Source organism: Papilio machaon, chromosome 2 (genome assembly GCF_912999745.1).
Source record: "Papilio machaon chromosome 2, ilPapMach1.1, whole genome shotgun sequence".
Lineage (NCBI taxonomy): Eukaryota > Metazoa > Arthropoda > Insecta > Lepidoptera > Papilionidae > Papilio > Papilio machaon.
Window position 1 is genome coordinate 4,985,987 of NC_059987.1, and position 21,408 is coordinate 5,007,394.

General features: G+C 34.9%; 3 protein-coding genes across 5 annotated transcripts; 1 reads left to right on the plus strand and 2 right to left on the minus strand.

Annotated features, from left to right (window-relative positions):
• Nucleotides 1-529: 529 nt before the first annotated feature.
• LOC106709044 (DNA-directed RNA polymerase II subunit RPB1) lies at nucleotides 530-7,403 on the minus strand. The gene is made up of 7 exons (XM_014500696.2): nucleotides 7,284-7,403; nucleotides 6,674-6,943; nucleotides 6,283-6,589; nucleotides 5,844-6,135; nucleotides 2,197-5,624; nucleotides 1,893-2,084; nucleotides 530-1,806 (listed from the first exon to the last, which is right to left on the minus strand). Exons 1-7 carry the CDS (start codon nucleotides 7,362-7,364, stop codon nucleotides 662-664), a joined length of 5,715 nt encoding a protein of 1,904 aa, XP_014356182.1. The 5' UTR covers nucleotides 7,365-7,403; the 3' UTR covers nucleotides 530-661.
• A 1,139-nt stretch (nucleotides 7,404-8,542) lies between these two features.
• On the minus strand, nucleotides 8,543-15,126 carry LOC106709078 (ATP-dependent 6-phosphofructokinase). Of its 3 annotated transcripts, none has more exons than XM_014500766.2 (15): nucleotides 15,052-15,126; nucleotides 14,608-14,917; nucleotides 14,018-14,222; nucleotides 13,780-13,934; nucleotides 13,042-13,150; nucleotides 12,189-12,377; nucleotides 11,763-11,906; nucleotides 11,535-11,669; nucleotides 11,062-11,225; nucleotides 10,732-10,873; nucleotides 10,470-10,652; nucleotides 10,058-10,127; nucleotides 9,724-9,948; nucleotides 8,967-9,168; nucleotides 8,543-8,809 (listed from the first exon to the last, which is right to left on the minus strand). In XM_014500766.2, exons 2-15 carry the CDS (start codon nucleotides 14,889-14,891, stop codon nucleotides 8,668-8,670), a joined length of 2,349 nt encoding a protein of 782 aa, XP_014356252.1. In that variant the 5' UTR covers nucleotides 14,892-14,917; nucleotides 15,052-15,126; the 3' UTR covers nucleotides 8,543-8,667. The 3 variants fall into 3 exon arrangements, with proteins under 3 accessions (XP_014356252.1, XP_014356253.1, XP_014356251.1); XM_014500767.2 differs by lacking the exon at nucleotides 13,042-13,150 and adding an exon at nucleotides 13,379-13,487; XM_014500765.2 differs by lacking the exon at nucleotides 13,042-13,150 and adding an exon at nucleotides 13,578-13,686.
• A 153-nt stretch (nucleotides 15,127-15,279) lies between these two features.
• On the plus strand, nucleotides 15,280-20,394 carry LOC106708987 (potential E3 ubiquitin-protein ligase ariadne-2). Its single transcript, XM_014500622.2, has 8 exons — nucleotides 15,280-15,669; nucleotides 15,757-16,003; nucleotides 16,403-16,578; nucleotides 17,037-17,222; nucleotides 17,660-17,845; nucleotides 19,462-19,578; nucleotides 19,780-19,932; nucleotides 20,108-20,394. The coding sequence occupies exons 1-8, from the start codon at nucleotides 15,448-15,450 to the stop codon at nucleotides 20,276-20,278; spliced, it is 1,458 nt and encodes a 485-aa protein (XP_014356108.2). The 5' UTR covers nucleotides 15,280-15,447; the 3' UTR covers nucleotides 20,279-20,394.
• Nucleotides 20,395-21,408: the final 1,014 nt, after the last annotated feature.

Consider the following 21,408-nt stretch of genomic DNA (forward strand, 5'->3'; position numbering starts at 1 on the left):
TTACACAGGAAAGAAACTCAAATTTGGTGTTTATCGGTTTTTATTTAATGTCAATACAATTATAATTACATTATTAATGTTTGCTTAACAAACTTATAATAAAAACTTACACATAGATAGATCTATAATTTTTTAAATGTTTTGACCAAAAAACTTTTTGATAATGAAATATAACGCAGATAAACATAATAAAAAGTCACAAAATTCTGTGCCATAGTGTTATCAATAACAATATTACATCCAAGAGTCCGCATCGAAGCTGTTGTGTGCACATGTGTATTTTTCTTACAATAAATTATTAACGGTGAAATCAATGTTTAAATTAAAGAAAAGTCAATGAACCAATAATATTTGCATATGTTTTCAATAATTATTGTTTGTAATACAAATTATCATAATAAAGTACTAATTCAAATCATATATGTGATTAAATAATGAAATTACATAAATATCAATTTGTTTAATAATAAACCAAAAATTAAAAAGCAAACTTTCAAGTACATTCGTTAAAACTTATTCCTTACTTTAACTTGTTTTATGAATAAAACTAAAAATAATATTTTTGGTGACCTTATGGTCCATCTCTTTTAAATACTGCTGAAGAGACGTTTTTATTATTTTCACTAACTTTATAATAGTTACAAATTAAATATACGCAAAATTAGTCATCGCCGGCATCATACGATGGAGAGTTAGGAGAATAAGTAGGTGAAGTTGGGGAGTAGGTAGTGGTTCCCCCACCTGAGGCTGGGGAGTGCACGCGGGAAGTCGGCGAGTAGTTCGGAGATGTCGGAGTATATGTCGTCGATGTCGGTGAATACTTAGTAGAAGATGGCGAATAGCCAGGAGACGACGGCGAGTAATTAGGTGAAGAAGGAGAATAATTAGGCGATGACGGGGAATAAGGTGTACTCGACTGGTGCTGAGGAGAGGAATGTGAATACGCCGGGCTGGTTGGTGAATAATGATGGCTTGTTGGAGAATATTGTGGGCTTGTCGGAGAATATGTGGGACTTCCTCCAGCGAGGGACGGTGAAGTCGGCGAATAATTCTGCGACGTCGGCGAGTATTGTGGCGACGACGGTGAATATTTTGGAGAAGATGGTAAATAAGCTGGAGATGTCGGAGAATATGACGGACTCGATGGAGAATAGGCAGGACAGGTTGGTGTATAATTTGGTGATGATGGCGAATAACTGGGTGAAGTTGGACTATAAACTGGACTGGTAGGCGAATAGCTTGGAGAGGATGGCGAATATCCCGGAGACGTCGGCGAATATCCCGGGCTTGTCGGTGAGTAAGATGGACTTGTTGGTGAATATGAGGGACTCGTTGGCGAGTAACTCGGCGAAGTGGGAGAGTAACTGGGAGAAGTAGGTGAATATGCCGGACTGGTGGGAGAATAACTCGGGGAAGTAGGGGAATAACTTGGCGACGTCGGCGAATACGAAGGAGACGTTGGCGAGTAACCTGGCGATGTCGGTGAATAACTTGGGGAAGTTGGAGAATAAATTGGTGAAGTCGGTGAATAGTGTGGTGAGGTTGGGGAATATGAAGGACTGGTCGGTGAGTAATGCGGGGATGTGGGGTTAGACTGTAGAGGAGAAGCTCCTGAGTAAACCGGACTAGTCGGAGAATAAGACGGGGAAGCTCCCGCGGGGGACGCATAGGGTGACAGTGGTGGTCCAGGTGACCCTGGTGAACCTGGCTGTGAAGACCAGGCACTGTAAGCTGGTGAGAGACCAGAAGCGTCCGATGCACCAGATGGCGAGAACGATGGACCACCAGGGGTCATACTACTGCCAACTGTAAAAAAGTATACCACAATTAGATATATTCTTATTTTAGAACAAATTACAACTTTAGTTAAATAAAAACTGTAATGTAATTACCTTGACCCGGTGACCATACACTGCTGCCATACCCTGGTGTGTTCTGAGTAGACCATGGTGTCATTAGTGGTGTCATAGACGGTGTTCCAACACCAAAGTACATTCCTGCACCAACACCCATGCCTACTCCAAGACCTCCCATTTCCATTCCGTGTTTACACTTTTCTGCATCAAGTAGTAAGTCAAAACATCCTGAAAAATATTGCAAATTTTGTTAATTTGTCTTATTCTAAATGCTGATTTAATTATAAACACACCAAGAAGAGGATGCCAATATAATTAATTACAATGCAAAATATCTCACCTGTGCCCATTCGTGGCAACTGTCCCATAATTATATTTTCTGATACTCCTCTCATTGGATCCACTTCGGCATGACTGGCTGCGTCTAGTAAAACGTCTACCGTTTCTTCGAATGAACATCTCATTAAGGCGCCAGTGTCTTGTCTGTTAATACCGTGACGGGTAATAGCCATGAGGTGACCCTTTGCTGTCATCACATCACAAAGCAAAGCAAGATGGCGATAGTTTACGTATAGACCATAGAATTGCAACACGGCATTCATTTCCTTTTCTACTGACTTTCGCACAGCCTCAATACCAAGTACTTGGAATATTTCACAAATGTCGTTAGAAAATGTTCTTATCGGATCTACGTCTCTTTCGGAAAGGACTTTCATAAGTGAAGTACCATCAGTTTCAAGTAGCCATTCAGCAATTGCCTTAAATTCACCTTGTTCTGTAATAATGATTCGCTTTTTAGCTTCAGTTTGAGGTAAATGCATGTATACTTTGGCAATAGCTTCAATGCCTTGTAGTGTCATGTCAGATAACATATTGGCTTCAATACAACGTAGGAACATGTCATCTTCCATTTTGTCCACAGTCTCTTCATCGTTATCTTGGAATTTACTCTCTTCGTTATTCATGATTCTTATACGAAGTACAAGTTTCTCAGCATTATCGTCGTTGAATATGCAGTTCAAATCATCTCCGAAACCTGCATTAATTTTTTCTGCAATCTGTTCCATAGTCAATTTCTTATCCGTCATCCTCTTGCGATCTAATTCAATACGCAAAAGCCAAGGCGATATCTTGGTGGGATCAAAGTCAGGCATCTCATAGTAAACATTAACGAATTCTTGATCTTCAGCAATAACTGTATTTTGTGGATCTGGGTCATAGTAGATGGCTGTATTTGCAGTAACCTTTCGCAAAGTTGTATGTTCTAATCTGCACAGAACATTCTTAGCTTTTTCAGCGTCTCGAGCGGCACCACCTGTCAGAAATACAGTTAGAGATGGCGCTTTTGGTTTCTTAGATATGTTAATGATTTCCTTCAATCGCGGTACACCAAGTGTTACATTTTTGGATGATACACCAGCAAAGTGGAAAGTGTTCAATGTCATCTGAGTGGCAGGTTCTCCAAGTGATTGTGCAGCTAAAGCTCCAACCATTTCTCCTGGATTCACTTGAGCCTGCTGGAAACGAGTTTCAATTTCTCCAATAAGCCATTCGAAGGCTTCACTTGACAAACGGTATTCTTCCGATACAAATTTCGTGCACAATGTTGATCTTACTAAACATTGGAACAGAAGGGTGGCATTCTCATTAGCCTGCTTAGATAAGCGATCTTCCCCTGCTACAATAACACATTTCTTCAACAAATCTTTTACTCCTTGTATGACCTTAATAGGACTTAAGTCTGTTGGCATTCTTTTATTAATATGGAAAATCTTCTGTACATTCCAAATCATTCTCTTGAAATTACAAGGAAGTACGACCTTTGATTCACCGCTAGGGAAAATTTGTCTCAATATTTCTCTGTCCTTTGATAACTGTTCCCATTCACTTTCAAGATCAGATATTACGTATCCGGACTCGGTCAACTCTTTAATAATATCTTCATTGAAAATTCGTTTAAGGTATCTCTCATTAGAAGGATCAAATTTGAATTTCTTTTCAAATGCTTTGTTGGACAGTTTCACTGTAGGTAAATTCTGGAATTCTACAGTTTCTCCAGCGAGACCATCCTCGCCATAACGTAATTGGATCAATTGCCCGACAGAATTACGAACAGTTCCGTCGTAATGTACCATTACGGACTCCATAGCCTTTATCAAACGACGTTGAATATATCCAGTCTCAGCAGTTTTAACAGCAGTATCAATAAGACCTTCACGACCACCCATAGCGTGAAAATAGAACTCCGATGGCGTCAAGCCGGCAAGATAAGAATTTTCTACAAAGCCTCTAGATTCAGGACCGTAATCGTCTTTAATAAAATGTGGTAATGTTCGCTTTCGAAAGCCAAATGGAATACGTTTACCTTCTACGTTTTGCTGACCCACACAAGCAATAACTTGAGATATATTAATATTTGAACCTTTTGAACCTGCAACTACCATAGCCTTAAGGTTGTTGTACTCTGTAAGGGACTTCTTAGCTGAACCACCAGTTTTGTCACGAGCGTCGTTTAGAATACGATTTACTTGATTTTCAAATGTCTGTCTCAAAGTGTTACCTGGAGTTGGCTCCAGTTCCATATTATGAGCTTTTTGGATAACTTCTATGACATCATCTTTGGCCTTTACAATGGCACGCTGAATTTCTTGGTATGTTTGTGGATCAGCAATAGTGTCACCAATACCAATGGAATGGCCTTCCAGTAACAACCAGTTATTGATTACAGTCTGAATATTACCATAAAATCGGCCAGCAGTTTCATGGCCCAACTCCAACATACAAATGTGAAGCAAAGAACCTGCTGAAGCACCCAATGATTTCTTACATAGGATACCCATAAGCAATTCTCCATGCTCCACAACAACTTTTGTATCACCTGGTGATATCCATTTATATGGTCCATCATCTTCTTCATCAGGATGTGTTGAGTGTGTTCTAATCATATTTACGTTTCCAGGAATGATTAAAGTAAATATCTGTTTACCAGTCCACAGTGGTTGTGGCTTCAAAATACACGGCTGTGGGATCTTACCATCCCATGTAGGTAAGAACATAAGTAAATTCATAACTTGTTCTTTAGTGAGGAACACATCTCTTTTTGTCATTTTTCTGACAGCAGTTAATGTATCTTGTACAATACCCATGACAGGTTTATTGGCTTGTGGTGTAATAATTTGGCGAGGTGTAATATGAATATTTTCAACTTCTGCTCGAGTTTCCATAGACTGCGGAACATGTAAATTCATTTCATCTCCATCGAAATCAGCATTGTAAGGAGACGTACAACTTAAATTCATACGGAATGTTGACCAAGGTAGCACTTTCACCCTGTGTCCCATCATACTCATCTTGTGGAGAGTAGGCTGCCGGTTAAATATAACCAAATCATCATCTCTTAAATGTCGCTCAACTTTGTACCCATACTGCAGATGTAGATCTGATGGTTTAGGATGGAATCGAAGATCAATTCTTTCCCCGTTATCGCGTACGATATATTTGGCACCAGGATATTGGGCATTTCCTCTTCTGACCAACTCTTGCATTCTGTCAATATTAAATGGGGTGACAAGCTCTGGGAATGTTAAATTTTGAGCAATTGACCGAGGTACTCCTACTTGGTCAATACGTAAATTTGGATCAGGTGTAATAACAGTACGAGCTGAAAAATCTACACGTTTTCCCATAAGGTTTCCTCTTATTCTACCTTCTTTTCCCTTCAGCCGGGCTTTGATTGCTTTCAGAGGTTTTCCTGATTTCTGCATTGCTCTGAAAGAAATAATGGAAAAGGTGGTGTAAATATTTAAAATGAAATTAAAATGATTACAAAGATACAAATTATAGCCTGATTAAGAAAATAGAAAACAATGAAGTAAGAAAACCTGCATCAAATGTGTAATGATATAACATCATTTAAAATTATTCTTATGTCCTAGTCAGGCCACACATATCATAAACACATGTCATTATGTACTGAGTTTCACTCACTTAGGCATGCCCGGCATATCATTGTCTACAAATGTGGCCACATGAAATTGTAACAGTCTAATGTTTTCGGCAAGGACATGAGCTGCAGCACCCAACTGTTCATTCCTCATCAATTCATTATTTGCCTTGATAATGTCAGCCAGTTTATGAGTCAAATCATCTTGATTTTTTGCAGCACCAAACATGACAACAGCTGGTCTCACTGACAATGGTGGCACTGGCAAGACTGTTACAATCATCCAATCCGGTCTGGCAAATTTGGGATCCATCCCCAAAATAAATGATTCCTCATCTAAAAACCATAATGCAATTAAATAACACTCAAATAGTTATTTTTTAATATGCGTATTAACTGTTTGAAATAAATAAATAATGCATGAGTAAAGTTACAAACATTTTTCCTTCTTTTTGCTCTACAAAAATTAAATTAACTTTGTACCTGTGATGTGTTTAAGTATCTCCCACACTCTCTCTGCTGTTATTATTATTTTCTTTTCTTGTGTATCTTCATTTGCATGTTTCCATTCAGCAGTTAGATCTAAACCTTGACGTCTAATAGATGGTTGGTAGTGACCACAACCACCATGTCCAGACCCTCTTTTACCTTCTTCCCCTTCTTTGCCAATATCCATGTCTTCACCACCCTCGCAAATATTTTTACCTTTGCAAAGGTCATATACATATGTCAATCTCTTACGCGGTTGTCCCTTTGATTTCATAACTACTTCTTTTATCTTTGGATTTGTCTTAAAAATAAAATTGTAAGGTTATAGAACCTAAATTTTGTTTGACAAAATAATGTGTAGAATATTAAATAATAATTAATTTACCGGGCTAACAAGCAGCTTAGAGCAGTAGAAGCAAACACATCTCAAGATTTTTATAGTCTTTGTAATGAAACCAATATGAAATACTGGTTTAGCTAAATCGATATGTCCGAAGTGACCAGGACATTCGGTCATATTTCCAGCACAGGTTTGACACCTGGCATTCCTGTCAATCACCCCTTGTCGTGGATCCATAAGTCCGCCAAGCTTCGGCCTTCCGCCTTCCATGGTTTCGGGAAAGCGAATGCCCCCTTCCGTGACGGACATACGTCGCTAAAATTTAGTTAATAGTGTAAAAAAAACTTTGTCAAGTGTTATCTTGTTGATGTCGTAGTTATGTTTTAATGTTGGGCAACAAGTTATAATAAGATCATAATACTGAAATTTAACATTAGTTGAAGGTAAATTAACACTTATTAGCGATTATAACGAAAACTCATATATTTTTGGATAAGGAAAATTTACATCACGTTTACGAAAGTGTCATGAACAAATCGATGAACAGAGCACAACACAAAAAATATGGCAAACACAGGATTTACTGCTTCCAACATCGAATTTTATACTTTATTTCGAAAATTTCTGTTTCCAACAATGTTTTAAGCAGACTTACGATTTCATCAGGTGATAATATACCAAACTGCACTCTTTTAACTTGGCGCAAAGGCGCCTTCGAATCGTTCGTGGTGGCCATTTTGAGCACAAGAGCGACATGTCACTGCACAATCTGCACATAGTGAAGACCAGTGTTGCTACTGAAATTTAAAAGAACATTTTATTGCGAAGTTGTCACTTTTTCAGTGTTGCCGTTATAATCAAAAATAAAAATGCACAAACAGGTTCGATTGTTTTGAAAGTCAAATATTAAAAGAAATGATCAACGGGTATTTTAAAAAAGTTTTTAGGGAGATTTTTTACTTACCAAGATATTTTAAGGAGAGTATAGTCTGGAAGAACACAAAGGCTACTTATTACCTTTTTTTTGATTCCGCGCGGACGATGTCACGGGCGACAGCGAGTATTGTAAAAAATAAAGAAATGTTAATTTGAAAACTCACATCTACTTAATCTATTAAATATTCGCCAGTATTCCCATGCGTCAACATACAAAAACTACTGATGTCATTAAATTGCAGAAATATTATCGTGGTTGAACTATAGCCCGAATAGTGTGTTCACTCTAAATTTAGTTTAGATCAATAAAACAACTGATTTTTGATAAAGCTCATTTTAATATTATAAAACATAATAATATGAGGTAAACCTTTATATAACTATTTATAAATTTTGTCTTTATTTGTATAATCATTGATTAATCTAAATTACTATAACATTATAAACCAATTGCTAAAATAATGTCATAAAATACTGAAACACATTACCATGAAACATTTAGAGGGGTAAAACAACATTGTTTTTACACACCAAATATAACAGTAATTATACGATGGGCTAGACTAGATACTGCAAACTTACAATTTGAAAGTTTAGGATGGAATAATTAATAACTGGACAAATTGAAATTAATACTTCTGCAATACTTGTATCAAAAATAATATAAAAGTTGATAAAAAATTAAATAGCAATTCATTATTTAATCGTTAAATCTTAAAAAGGCGTATACAAAAATTAAACAATATTACATAAAGAAACGTCCTGGGATTTATTGTATATTAAATTTTAACGTATGTTTTTTTTTAAGTTATTAATGACAAAATCTAGAAGATGATCATTGGCCAAAATTATATAATATTATAATTTCTATAATTCTAAGCAGTACTATACTCACTACACTGAGTATTTAAACTAATAAAAATAAAATAATTTCTACTAATAACTATTAAACTCAATACAAAAAACTACAAAAATGCACATCACTAGCTAATAATATATTTTCCTACCAAATGGGTATGTTAGCAATTTCGAGATATATGGCAATATTAATTCAAAAATTTATATAATATCTGTTGGAGATCTCTTTAAAGGGTGAATAAAAGTTATATGACATTTTCGGAGTCGATTTCTCCTTGTTCAACAGTCATGTACATTCCTTCCTCTTCGTAAGTAGAGTCGTGCTTCGCCAATATACGGAGTAAAGGACGAAGTTTCATCCACCACTGTTGCTTTGGTATTCTCTGTCTGAAAGTCAAATATTATATGTTTACTATTAATTCATATAAAGAGCCTATAGCCTGACTGATTTATAACCCGTGATAATCATTACCATTCTAACAGTCAGGCAAAAAAAAATATTTTCGTATTTTTGAAGATATTTTTTAGGCTACAGTATACTTACGCGAAATTAGTTTGGGCTTTCAGATCTTCAAGGGGTGTGAATTTATATTGTCGCTTAACAACTCCGAGCAAACAAGCGGAATCAGCCGTGTTGGTGGGCCCCTTCTGAATGTTCTCTACTAGCCAGTGCAAGCACTTGGCGGCCATCTTTGTTCCCATGTTACGATCGAACGGCGTTGGGGAACCTCCCTGTTGCATGTGACCTGCACGACAAATTGTTAAACATTATTGTAGACTTCGACTGCTGTGACACTTGTATTAATATATAACGTAGTATCTGCTTTATCAAAGAGAACGAAAGGAATATGTATTATACCCTGTTTACATTATTCCAGTATAGTGAGCGAACCCGAGTGCTGGACTGGAATTATGTAAACTGGGCATTAAGTGTCCACTGCAGTGGAGTTCTACAGTTGTAAAACATCGATAAAATCTTACTAATATTATGAATGCAAATGTTTAGATGGATGGATGGACGTTTGATTAAAGGTATTTCCGGAACGGCTCAACGGATCTTGATGAAATTTGGCACAGATAGTCACACACATAGTCTGAAAAAACATATAGGCTTTATTACGTTTTTTTTTTTTTAATTCCGCGCGGACGGAATCGCGGGTGACAGCTAGTTTTAGAATATTTTCATTCAATGTTAAACACAGATTGATGAATTTCTTGTTACTCCTAAGCAAAAAGGTTCAACGGTAAAGACCTTAATAGTTCGTTTTTTTATATTGGACAAGATTTAAAAATATAGTTACCAAGAACATTCATCCTGGCAGTAAATAGGCCTTTGCCCTCTTCAGAATACAAGCGGTAAATGAACTCAGTGTTGTAGTTGTCGTTTGCCTTCTCATTGCGGAGGATGAGGCCGCGCTGGATACCGCCGGTCATTTTGGACGCCATGTGGTACACGTCTTGTTGCAAGTCCTTGATAGAGAACTTCTCTTCATAGATATAGGCTGCGTCTGCGCCGCCAGCCAAACCTTAAAAATAAAATGCTTAGTAAAACTCTAAGGATAAATCTTTAGAGTTTCTGGAAAATAAAGTCATAATTTGATTTTATCGTTAATTAATTTAAACATTTAAACATACCAGCCAAAGTCGCTAAGTACCCGCAATAGCCTCCCATAGTCTCGATCACGAAGACACGACGTTTGGTTCCCTGGAATCATAAATATGCGGAATATTAACTTATCATAAAATGCAATATTAGTAACCAGTTAGTAGATTAATGGATGAATTACACAGAAAAAATATTAAAATAATATATTAATATACTCCAAAATAATATATACTCCATATTGAAAATACTAAAAATAAAATTGAAAAAATCATCAAATTGATTAGACCAAAGAAAGTATGGATGGATTGTGGAAGGAGGTAAATTCAGATACGACGGCTGAAAGAGATGTATGGAGGAGTAGTACATACTATGCTGAATCTCCATAGGTATATGGGCAGGTTGATGATGATGATCAAATTGATTACACATCGAAGTACTAACTTGAGCAGATTGACGGATACGATCGCAAATCTCTGTGATTTCATTAAGAGCGGTGTCGGCACCGAGAGAGAAGTCGGTGCCGGGTACGTTGTTGCTGATAGTGGAAGGTATCACTACCAACGGGATACAGAACTCTGGGAACTGCGACCGCGATTCATACAACTCTACACCCGCTTGATACGCCTGAAATACAGTTATAAATTAATAAGTAAACACATTGCCTTAAATTTATTTTATACCAATTTGACTGTTCAAATTATACCTCGAAACCACCGATGATAAGAAGACCTTGAATATTAAATTGTTTGATTCGAGCAGCGATCTCCCCCTTTTTGTCACCGGGTAGAGTGCGCTTAGTGCCTAAGAAGGCGCCTCCTTGAGCCACCCAACCGGTTACGTCTGACCTAAATACAAATGCAAAAAAGGAAACTTATTTTTATTTAAATGTCAACATTTAGTAGAATTAGACAATTAAAGAGAACGATCAAAGCAGAACTAAAAGACTTTACATTACCTATAAAAAGTTGTGAAAACCTTAAACTGTTATTGTTTGTTAATTTATTATTTTTTTGATAAAATAAAAATTAAGTACCAATCCATTTTCACGATGTTTCCACTGATGAATCCTTCGATACCATCATGTATACCCAGGACGGTGTCACCGCGATATATGCAGTTCCGGACAAAGGAGCGCACGGCCGCGTTCATACCACACGCCGGCGCGCCAACGTGCATCACGGCTAAAGTGTAACCTTCCTAACAATAACAATACATAGAAAAATTATTTAAAACGAGTTTCCAGTGCCAAAGCAATACATATATACAACCGTAATTATTGGTTTTTCCATGAATTATATTTTCGTAAGTAACTCATAACCGATGCGATTAATCGATTAAAACTCATCGATCATCGAAAATCGATAAAAAATTCTTTGTCACAACACTATTTTTAGTGTCAAATTGACTTAAAATTTGACTTAGATGTATTTGTTTCGTCTGTTATTAAAAAATATTAAATATTTGATGAAATAATAACAGAGTTAGTGACTTTCAATTTCTACTTACGGATGGTTTACCAGATTCATCAAACGCTCCCTTAGGAGGTTTCAAACGCGTTAGCATCTTGTATGTTTCCAAGTTGCGTGCAAAACTGCGCCCGCGCAATTGCACCGCTAAATCCCAATTCTTATCTGCCATTGCCTACAAAAAAATAATAATAATAACGTATCCTGTATTAAATCAAGTGGATAATGTTAAATGGAAAATGCTTAAAAATGTAAGGACTTAGCATACCTGAGAAACGGCTTTAGTTCGACGTACACATTCCATAAGAGGTAGACGTACAGCTTGATTACCATCCAAAGTAACAACACAAGACTCTGTTTCAGGAGTGGCTTCCATCAATGCCATAACAGCTTCAGCTCCCATACGACAACCCTGTTATAAGTGCCTACTATGTTTATGTATATTACATAAATTATATAGGATACTATCTTAACAATAGTAGAGCCCGCAACAACATTTGTTGGATGCACGAATGGGCCAAACACCACGACCACACAGAAGACAGGTGTGAAGACTTGTGCGTATTGGAGACCTAATTTCAGTCTATTATTTTTATCTTATATTGGACACTGGAGAAAATTATATTAATTTTACGGATTAGTAGAATAAACTACATGCAAATTATATGAATAATACTAATACTGCTTTATTTACCAAAATTCTGTCAAAGGCAGATGGTGAACCACCACGCTGTACATGACCCAGTACGGTGATACGTGTGTCTTGTTGAAGATTTTCCACGACAACTTTCTTCACAAGCTCGGCTGTGATCGGTTTTCCTTCACGATCAATTGCACCTTCCGCAACTATTATAATATTAAGACGCTGTCCCGATTTTCTTTCCTAAGTGATTTAAACGCAATTATATTACATATACTATTTACTACTAGAATAACTACATTAAGCACTTTAATCGTTAGTAAAATAAATACAAAAGAACTGATTAAACATTTTATATGAAATTAATTAATTAAGAACGGCTTAACTCACGTGTGATCGTCCGGTGACGGCACCGACTAGTTTCGGACCCGTCGGGGGTCCATCTGGAGATGCCGTTCTTAATTCATTAATTATTATGTCTCACGAAAGTTTAAACAATTTAATTATATATGTAGCATTAAAAATAAGTATCATGCACATTCATGCTGTTTATGCGGAGTTTTTTCGTTCAAATAGGTTTATTTTTACTATCAAAGTGTATAAAAACACGAGCTACCATTCTGTTTATATCAAACCCAGTGAAAAAAAGCGATATTAAGGAACTACATTACCCAAGAAGCATTGAATGCTAACACACAATAAAAGCTCGAAAAATTATATAAATCAAAAGCTGCAGCACATAAACCCAATATTTAAGCAAAATAAGAAGCTAATAAAAGTGCTTTGAATCCAAAACTGAGTACAAAGAAGAAAAGAATAAAGTTATTCCATCAATCTTGTCAATTATTTGCCAAATACTATTGTGTGTTACCAAGTTACACAGTGCCACTCAATTAAATCTGCATACCTGCTGTAATCTTTTGCAAAGTTTTTCAACCCAATTATTGGGAACAGGGTCCTCAGGGATAAATACTTGGTCTGCCTCGCAAGCCAGAGCAGCCACTAATGCCAGATAACTGCAACAAGCAGCATCCGAACATAATGGTTCATGCATATGAAACCCAATTAGGATGTGAATGTGAAGTAGAGGTGAAGATTTTACAGATCAAACTGATTTCCATACCTCAACTCGACTACTGACAAATGCATCAAACATTATAGATTACGCCATAAATTTAGAACAGTGAAATGAAACTTTAAAAAGTGATCCTGCTCCCATAAATACAAAAAAAAAATATTCTTGCCTCAGCTATCTTTGTACACATCTTTACTTCCCAATTGAGGGGCGCTGGGTCTTCGCAAATAAAACTATAAGTAGCATCCGTACAAAGTGCTGTATAAACTGCAAGAAAACTAAAGGATTTGTAAGTCAAGGAAAGGAACCAATAGCTGTGTTTCTAACAAAAAAAAAACAAGGGTACATTGTTTACTAGCATCGCTTGCCTGTTCTAATTTATCGCAAAGTTTATCCCTCCAGTCAACTGAAGGTGGCGCCTCTGGTATAAACACAAAATCTGCTTCTGATGCCAAGGCTGCTACTATAGCCAGATATCTATTTCAATACATACTCATTATTTTATGTTGTTTTTTTATGTGTTCAATATTTTTCTTTTTTTTACAAAATCAAAATAATATGAAAACTTACCCGCAATGTCTTCCCATAACTTCCATAATAAATGTTCTTTGATGTGAGTATGCAGTGCTCACAATGGCATCAATAGCTTCAATAATACGATGCAATGCAGAATCGGTTCCTATTGTCATATCTGTACCACAGAAATCATTATCTATAGAACCTACCTAGAAAAAATATTATAAATGTACTTTCTTATTAAAAAATTCAGTTACAGCATACTTTCATTGCAAAGTACGGTAAATCTCACCATGCCAGCAATGTGTAAGTATTTATATTTCTCTCTTTGATCTTTAGTAATTTTGTTGTTTGCTAGTAACTCATCCAGTAAACTAGACCACTCCTGACGGAAAAGATTTGCTCCCGTGAGGGACCCATCACCACCAATGACAACCAAATTGGTTATACCACGTGTCACTAAATTAAAAGCAGCTTTCAGGCGGCCTTCTCTTTTGCTGTAATAAATATATGCCTTTAAATCTAAGACTGTTAATAAGAATTTTGATTCAAATATTGTATTGTCTATCCTAACAATTATATGATTACAAAAAATTCCAATTCCAAGGCTTTACAAATTTTCCAAATTTTACTTTTTATCAAATCCTAAAGTTAGCGGGATCATGCCATTCTATAATGGAAAATACAGATATCATACCAACATAAATAATTAGCAATTGTTTGGATACTCTAAACATAGATAGTATTGCGCCATTTGTAACTGTAGTTGCAACATAAAACATATGTCTTTCATTAAAACAAAGAAAGTACTATTCATAGTACTATAAACTGAAGATATATTGCAATTAAAGATTATAAATAGAAAACAAAACAAACACTCACATGAAGTCCATGCAGCGTGCAGATCCAATTATAGTGCCACCTTTATGAATAATAGAGCTAACAGATGACCAGTTGGCTTCTTCAATGTTATCACCACCATCTACCATTCCTTGATAGCCCTCGCGGATAAAATAAACTTTACAACCTAAATAAATACCCATTCGTACTACCGAACGTACTGCGGCATTCATGCCCTGAGAGTCACCACCACTGGTAAAAACAGCGAGGCCCTTGCCCTTATGGGCACCTCTTTCAATAAATTTTTGTGTTGATGCTATATCCATTTTTAGTTCTTATTACAAAGTATTACCTGAAAAAGTAATGTTAATTGATTAATATTGACCAATTTTCATTTAAATCCAAAAATTATAACACCCTACTGTTATAAAATATTTTAACATGTTTTTAACGAGGATTTAAATAATTTAGAAATAACATACGCACCACAAAAAATTTAAAACCGCTTATAAAATAAAGTACGTGAGAAGGTGAACTTATCAAGGTGACCTTTATTTGACATGAGAGGGTAAATAGGTTTAGTGATGTTTTGAACTTTAGTTTTAAAAATCGATTTCTTTATGAATCGATTATTAAGTTTGCCGGAAACATTGACGGAAAGTTGGTGTTATAATCTGGGTAAATATTGTCTACATCTATCCTGTTTCTAGTATCTATGCTCATATTATGCTCTTTGATTTTTTTAATTTGATGGAAAATAGTGGAACGAATAGAAGACATTATACAGATTTCTTGTTATGATTATTTTCTATAAGCATTTAGTTCCAAATGTGGTGAGACACATTTCTTTTCCAAGCTAGCCACATAATAAATATAGATAATATGTCAGCGGAATCTGATATGGAATATTCGGACAACGATGGCGACGACTACGATTACTACGGAGGACAAGACGACTGTGACATGGAAACTGTGGATCGCAGTAAAGCCGACCCAGAATATTTTGTTTTCTCTTGCTTAAAAGTAGAAGAAGTAGAAAAACTGCTAAATGAGTCTATTGAATTACTTAGCAATAGCCTTCATATAACACCTTCACTTGCTAAGGTATTTTTTTACATCATGAAATTTCCCATTACAATGGATACTATTCCTTTGTAAACTCGATAATACGGAGAGTCTTTAATATTTCAGGTTATGCTACACGCATATCAATGGAATGCTCAAGATATTATTAACAAATACAAAGAGAATGCAAATGAAGTCTTAATGTACAGTCATGTAAAGCCTAGAGTTCCTTCAGTTCAAGTCTACTCAAGTATAAAAGTGTGTGCCATATGTGCTACTTCACCACCTATTCATAAATACAGCGCATTGGCTTGTGGACATTACTTTTGTAATGAATGTTGGACAATGCATTTTGAAGTACAAATAATGCAAGGTATTATACTGTCCTCATTATTATTGTATTTGATTGTAGTTTTCAAAATATGTTTAGCATAAAACCACTAGCCGTCGCCTGTAAGTCTATCTGTGCAGAATTAAAAAATAGCAGTAGCCTATGTGTTCTTCATCTATACTAAATTTCAAGAGCCATGCAATTGTTCAAGAGATACCTTCTAACAAACATCCATCCATCCATCTAAACATTCACATTTATAATACTAGTCAGATCTTAGAAACATATTATATAGTTTAAATACTTTAGTTCATTGTGTGTTCAATTTATTTGTTGTGATAAAGCAATACTTCTTATGATATCTCTTAAGAGATGTAATCTTTGATAGAATAAGTGGATCAATATGTCTATGTACTATATAATTGTCAAAATTATTTCCAGGTGTTTCAAATACTATACAATGTATGGCACAAGATTGTGAGGTGTTGGCTCCTGAGAACTTTGTTCTATCTCATGTAACAAACCCAGCTCTGCGAGAGCGCTACCAGCAATTCATGTTTAAAGACCATGTGAAGTCACACCCGCAACTAAGATTTTGTCCGGGTCCAAATTGTCAGGTTTGCAAATATTTTATTAAAAAAAATTTACAAAAATAAAACAAATCTGCAAATGGATAGTATTTAAAAAATGATAGAATTCACCCTATCTGTTAAAAGTGTGTGATAAGATAGCTTCACAAATGTAACTCTTTAAATTGCATGGGTCTATATAAACGCTGGAAAGCGTAAACGCTGTAACCCCAAAAGTATGAACTTTACAGGAGAGCCAAAAAATCATAACTCATGAGCTGATACGCCTGCCTACAAGCATGCGGTATTTAGCAATGTTGTGTAGTTTTTGCTAACCTATAATAAAATCATTATCGTTTGATAATGGTTGAAATTATTAATGTGTGAAAAACATATTCGCGATTTCAAGGGTTACAGTGTTTATGCTTTCCAGCGTCGATAGCTTGCTATGCTTTTAAAACATGATATAACCTTATTAATTAAAATATTTCAATTTGCATTTGCAGTGGATTTATCAAGCTGTTGCGCGAGAAGGTGCTCGTCGTGTTGAATGCTTAGGCTGTGAGTTACTGACGTGCTTCACGTGTGGAGCACCACATCATGCACCCACTGACTGTGCCACCATACGCAAGTGGCTGACAAAATGTGCTGATGACTCGGAGACTGCTAATTATATTAGTGCTCATACAAAGGTGTGTAATCTAATATATAAAATTCTCGTGTCACAGTTTTCGTTGCCATACTCCTCCGAAACGGCTTGACCGATTTCAGGAAATTTTGTGAGCATATTCAGTAAGTCTGAGAATCGGCCAACATCTATTTTTCATACCCCCCCCCCCCCATTTTTTAACTGCGCGCGGACGGAGTCGCGGGCGACAGCTAGTACAAATATAAAATTGGTTATAAACAACTTATATTTCAATTTAACACAACTCTGTCACTTTGTTGTAGGAGAAGGCAACAAGCATATCACCTATGCTTACTTTAAACAAATCTTATGATCATGTCATCTCTATGAAAAAATAAGATACATATAGAGGTGACATCTAATAAGTTCACTTTTTTTCAAAAGACTATTAAAAGTGAAGTAATTTGTATTTTTCACAATATGTTTTCTTTTCATATACAGGACTGTCCTAAATGTCAAATTTGTATTGAGAAGAACGGGGGATGTAATCATATGCAGTGTGGTGCTTGCCGGTATGATTTTTGTTGGGTATGCTTGGGGGATTGGAAGTCTCATGGCTCTGAATACTATGAATGCAGTCGCTATAAGGAAGATCCTAATTTAATTAATGATAACCAACATGCACAGGTAAGTTAGTCACATACATTTAGAGATATCACTATAAGATCAGGTAAAAACATATAGAAATAAATATTCCCAGAGCTGGGCATTAACTCGTTAATCCGTTAATCGTTAATTAACGAAGTTAACATTTTGCTTAACGGATTAACTTTTAAGTTAACTTTAAAAAGTGTTAACGCTTTTGTTAACTTCCGTTAAACTCAACTTCCGTTAATAAAAGTCCGTTAATCGTTAAATTAGAAACTTGGAGACGTGCTGTCATTTTGTTTAAATTACGCATCACGCCACGCTCGTAAGTTTAGCTATGTTGGGCGAGTGTCGGCGACTTGAATGGTGAACGAATGAGTTGATATATGTGAAGTTCAAGCGACGAAGTCAGAGCGTTCAGCAAAGACGTGACCAACAGGACAAAATCAAAAGAAGGTTTGAAATAGTATATTTCATTACGAGTATATAAAAGCATGAGTATGTAATAGCCCACATCCCGAACGCTCTTCTCTCCTGCAATACGCCACTTTTTGAGCAACTTTATTAAAAAACTTTTTTACTCGTGCTTATTCTTTAGCTTTTCCAAACTCGTGCGTTCTCTTTCCCAACTTTCAAAATAATGTCTGTTAAAAAGAAAAAACCACCACGAAGTTTTTACAAAAAAAATATTGAAGTTTTTATGATTCATGCAAATATTTCTAAAAAGAAGCTACTAATTTGTTACAATATCAGATTTAGTGATTTGATTCAGGTTAGGTTTCATTTTATTTAATCTCATTAAATTTCATTTTCATTTCATATCAAATAAAATGATAAAATACTGAAGACTTGGCTGTTTGGGCATAGTTCCCTTTGCCTACCCAGAATGGGTGAAGAAAACAAAAAAAAAATCTCTGTTCGTATTCTTTTACGGTTGGCGCCTTTTTTCAAACATTTTAGTTAGTTTTGCATTGCAAAGTGTTTCGACAAATGTCTACCCGAGCCGAAGGTGAGGGTAGACATTTGTCGGAACACTTTGCAATGACAGGCGTTCTGCACTCGTAATGAAATATACTATAATGCATTCATACTTGTCTCTAATACTTATGTGTTATAGAATGTATAGTCAAATTACTATTTTAAACAAGTGTCGCCACATAAGTGTGAAATTAGTATGTATAATTTTGGTATGGTTAACTGTTAACGATTAACTTTAACTTGCGTTAAATTTTCGAGAATTTAACGCTTTAACGATTAACGAAGTAAATTTTTTAATTAACGAATTAACGATTAACGAAGTTAACTTTTCGATTAACTGTGCCCACCTGTGAATATTCCTATATGTTTTATGACTATTTTAGGTTACTTTGTCTAGGGGCTTTTTTAGAGAAAATATTATTTATTCCTGTTGTGATTTACTATATCAATAAATCTGATATTATAAATAGTACTTTATTTCAAAAAGAGAATATGTATGAAAGAAAAATACAAAGAGGTTTTGTAATGCCATCAGCTTTATTCTTCTTTAATAAAATTTTTCTAAGCTATAATTACGTTATTTGTGTTCTTAGAAATGAATTGATGAGTCATTTATTTTTTCTGTACCTATTATCAAATGAACTATTAATCATTTATGATTTTATTGTCAATTTCAGGCTAGAGAAGCTCTTAAGAAATATTTACATTATTATGAAAGATGGGAAAATCATGCTAGATCATTGAAACTTGAAGAACAAACTTTAGCTAGTTTAAAAACTCGGATTAATCAAAAGGTAAAGGAAAAGTACATAGTGTACATATCATTTAAATTATTAAGACCAATTTTTTTGTCCAAAAAACTTATGTAAATATTTGATAATGAACCAGATTACTTTAAATCAAAATTAACGTAAAAATACGGCCTGCTAGTATTTTATTGATATTTTATTAATATTTCACTTGTCTCATCTCAGTAAAAAATTATTGATTGTTAGGTAATGGCAGGAGAGGGTACCTGGATAGACTGGCAATATCTTTGGGACTCAGCACGCTTGTTGAAAAGGTGTCGGTATACACTCCAATATACATACCCTTTTGCATATTATATGGAAGTTGGACCAAGGAAGGAACTTTTTGAATACCAACAGGTAAATATAAACACTACTCTAATCAAACATAGAAAAAACTCTGTAATGATAGAGTTTAGATAAAATAATTAGACTTTAACGATTCAGATTGGTAAAATACTTATGAAGGGCTACGGGCCTATACGGGCGTGATTTATATTCTTGTAGTTTTAAACAATTTTCTTTTGATATCTAGGCTCAGTTGGAAGCTGAAATAGAAAATCTCTCATGGAAGGTCGAAAGAGCGGAGACAACTGATCGCGGGGACTTAGAAAACCAAATGGACATCGCTGAAAAACGGCGGACGACATTGCTCAAGGACTTTTTAGAATTTAATACAACCAATGCCTCTAGTAGTAAAGTTTAAGGATCATCAAAGGCATTTTAATATAATTTATATGTAAAGAGTATGTCAATGAGGACCTTTGTATAATAAACGCTAAGATTTTTTTTGCCAAAGTATATTTATTAACATGGATTTGCAATAAAGAGATAATGCTATGTATGATTTTTTATTTTATCACAAATACCACGTAAATTGACTATCTCGATGACTCAATTATAGAATATTAGACGTTAACTAAATTTTTTGAAGGATGTTGAAAGGGAATATACACACGTTTTGGCACAGTGTTTCAGCAGTGAATGTTGATTTGGTAATCTCAGAATATACCTATACATACTCATCATCAACATCTACCATTTCAAGAGTGAAAACCTACGGTAATAGATACAAAAAAAATTAGGCTTGAAAAATTTATTTTAGTAGTAATATTTGAATTTATCCATTTTGTAGCAGAAAAGCTATGGTTTGTTTAAGTTTCGCTTTTTTTTTTATCTAAATACAAATATGAATGGGACCAGGTTAGTCTAGATATATTGCACTTAACTCCAAAATTAAGAAATTCTTAAATATTTCTCGTAAAACATTTTTTGTCTCATAACTATATATATTGTTTATTTCACACATTAATTAAAAAAGTATGAATTTTGACGTTCCTCTGTTTACTTAGTTTGACTTGGATAGACTATCCTTTGAAACGACGATTACGATCGAAATCATCAGTATTAAAATAATTAATTACAGATAATGAATTAAAAGAAATAAAGAAAAACTTTGATTACCATACATACATTACACAGACTTGATATAAAAGTGTGGCAAAAGAAAGCCAGTTCAGCTCTAATTTAAATCTTCACTTTACAATTTTTTTAAACATTTTTGCAAATACCTATATTTAACTACATTTTATTTTAAAACTATTTGTCTAGAAAAAGTTTTGATTATTAAACTGTTTCTAACCATAGATAATTAAGTAAGGGAAAGTAAAAATATAACTTAACTTCCGCTTTGTAAACAGAATTTTAGATCATCCAAATAACGATAAATATAAAATTATGGTCATCTAATTGCAATGACCTTTTTTTTAAAGTAAAAATATTATTTACAATCAACTACAAATTTTCACAATTTCTAAAATCAAAAGTTATTTTTAA

Bases quoted from the DNA above. Each gene is read 5' to 3' on its own strand.
- LOC106709044 (XM_014500696.2), bottom strand. From the start codon at position 7,364: ATGGCCACCACGAACGATTCGAAGGCGCCTTTGCGCCAAGTTAAAAGA. The intron at 6,590-6,673 runs GTAAATTAATTA...TTTATTTTTAAG, and splicing joins CTAAGCTGCTTGTTAGCCCG to ACAAATCCAAAGATAAAAGA. The intron at 1,807-1,892 runs GTAATTACATTA...ACTTTTTTACAG, and splicing joins TGTATGGTCACCGGGTCAAG to TTGGCAGTAGTATGACCCCT.
- LOC106709078 (XM_014500766.2), bottom strand. From the start codon at position 14,891: ATGGATATAGCATCAACACAAAAATTTATTGAAAGAGGTGCCCATAAG. The intron at 13,151-13,779 runs GTAAGTTTTCAT...TGCTTGTTGCAG, and splicing joins GTTATGGGAAGACATTGCGG to TTATCTGGCATTAGTGGCTG. The intron at 11,670-11,762 runs GTATGCTAAGTC...ATTTTTTTGTAG, and splicing joins GAACTAAAGCCGTTTCTCAG to GCAATGGCAGATAAGAATTG.
- LOC106708987 (XM_014500622.2), top strand. From the start codon at position 15,448: ATGTCAGCGGAATCTGATATGGAATATTCGGACAACGATGGCGACGAC. The intron at 17,223-17,659 runs GTGTGTAATCTA...TTTCATATACAG, and splicing joins ATATTAGTGCTCATACAAAG to GACTGTCCTAAATGTCAAAT. The intron at 19,933-20,107 runs GTAAATATAAAC...TTTGATATCTAG, and splicing joins AACTTTTTGAATACCAACAG to GCTCAGTTGGAAGCTGAAAT.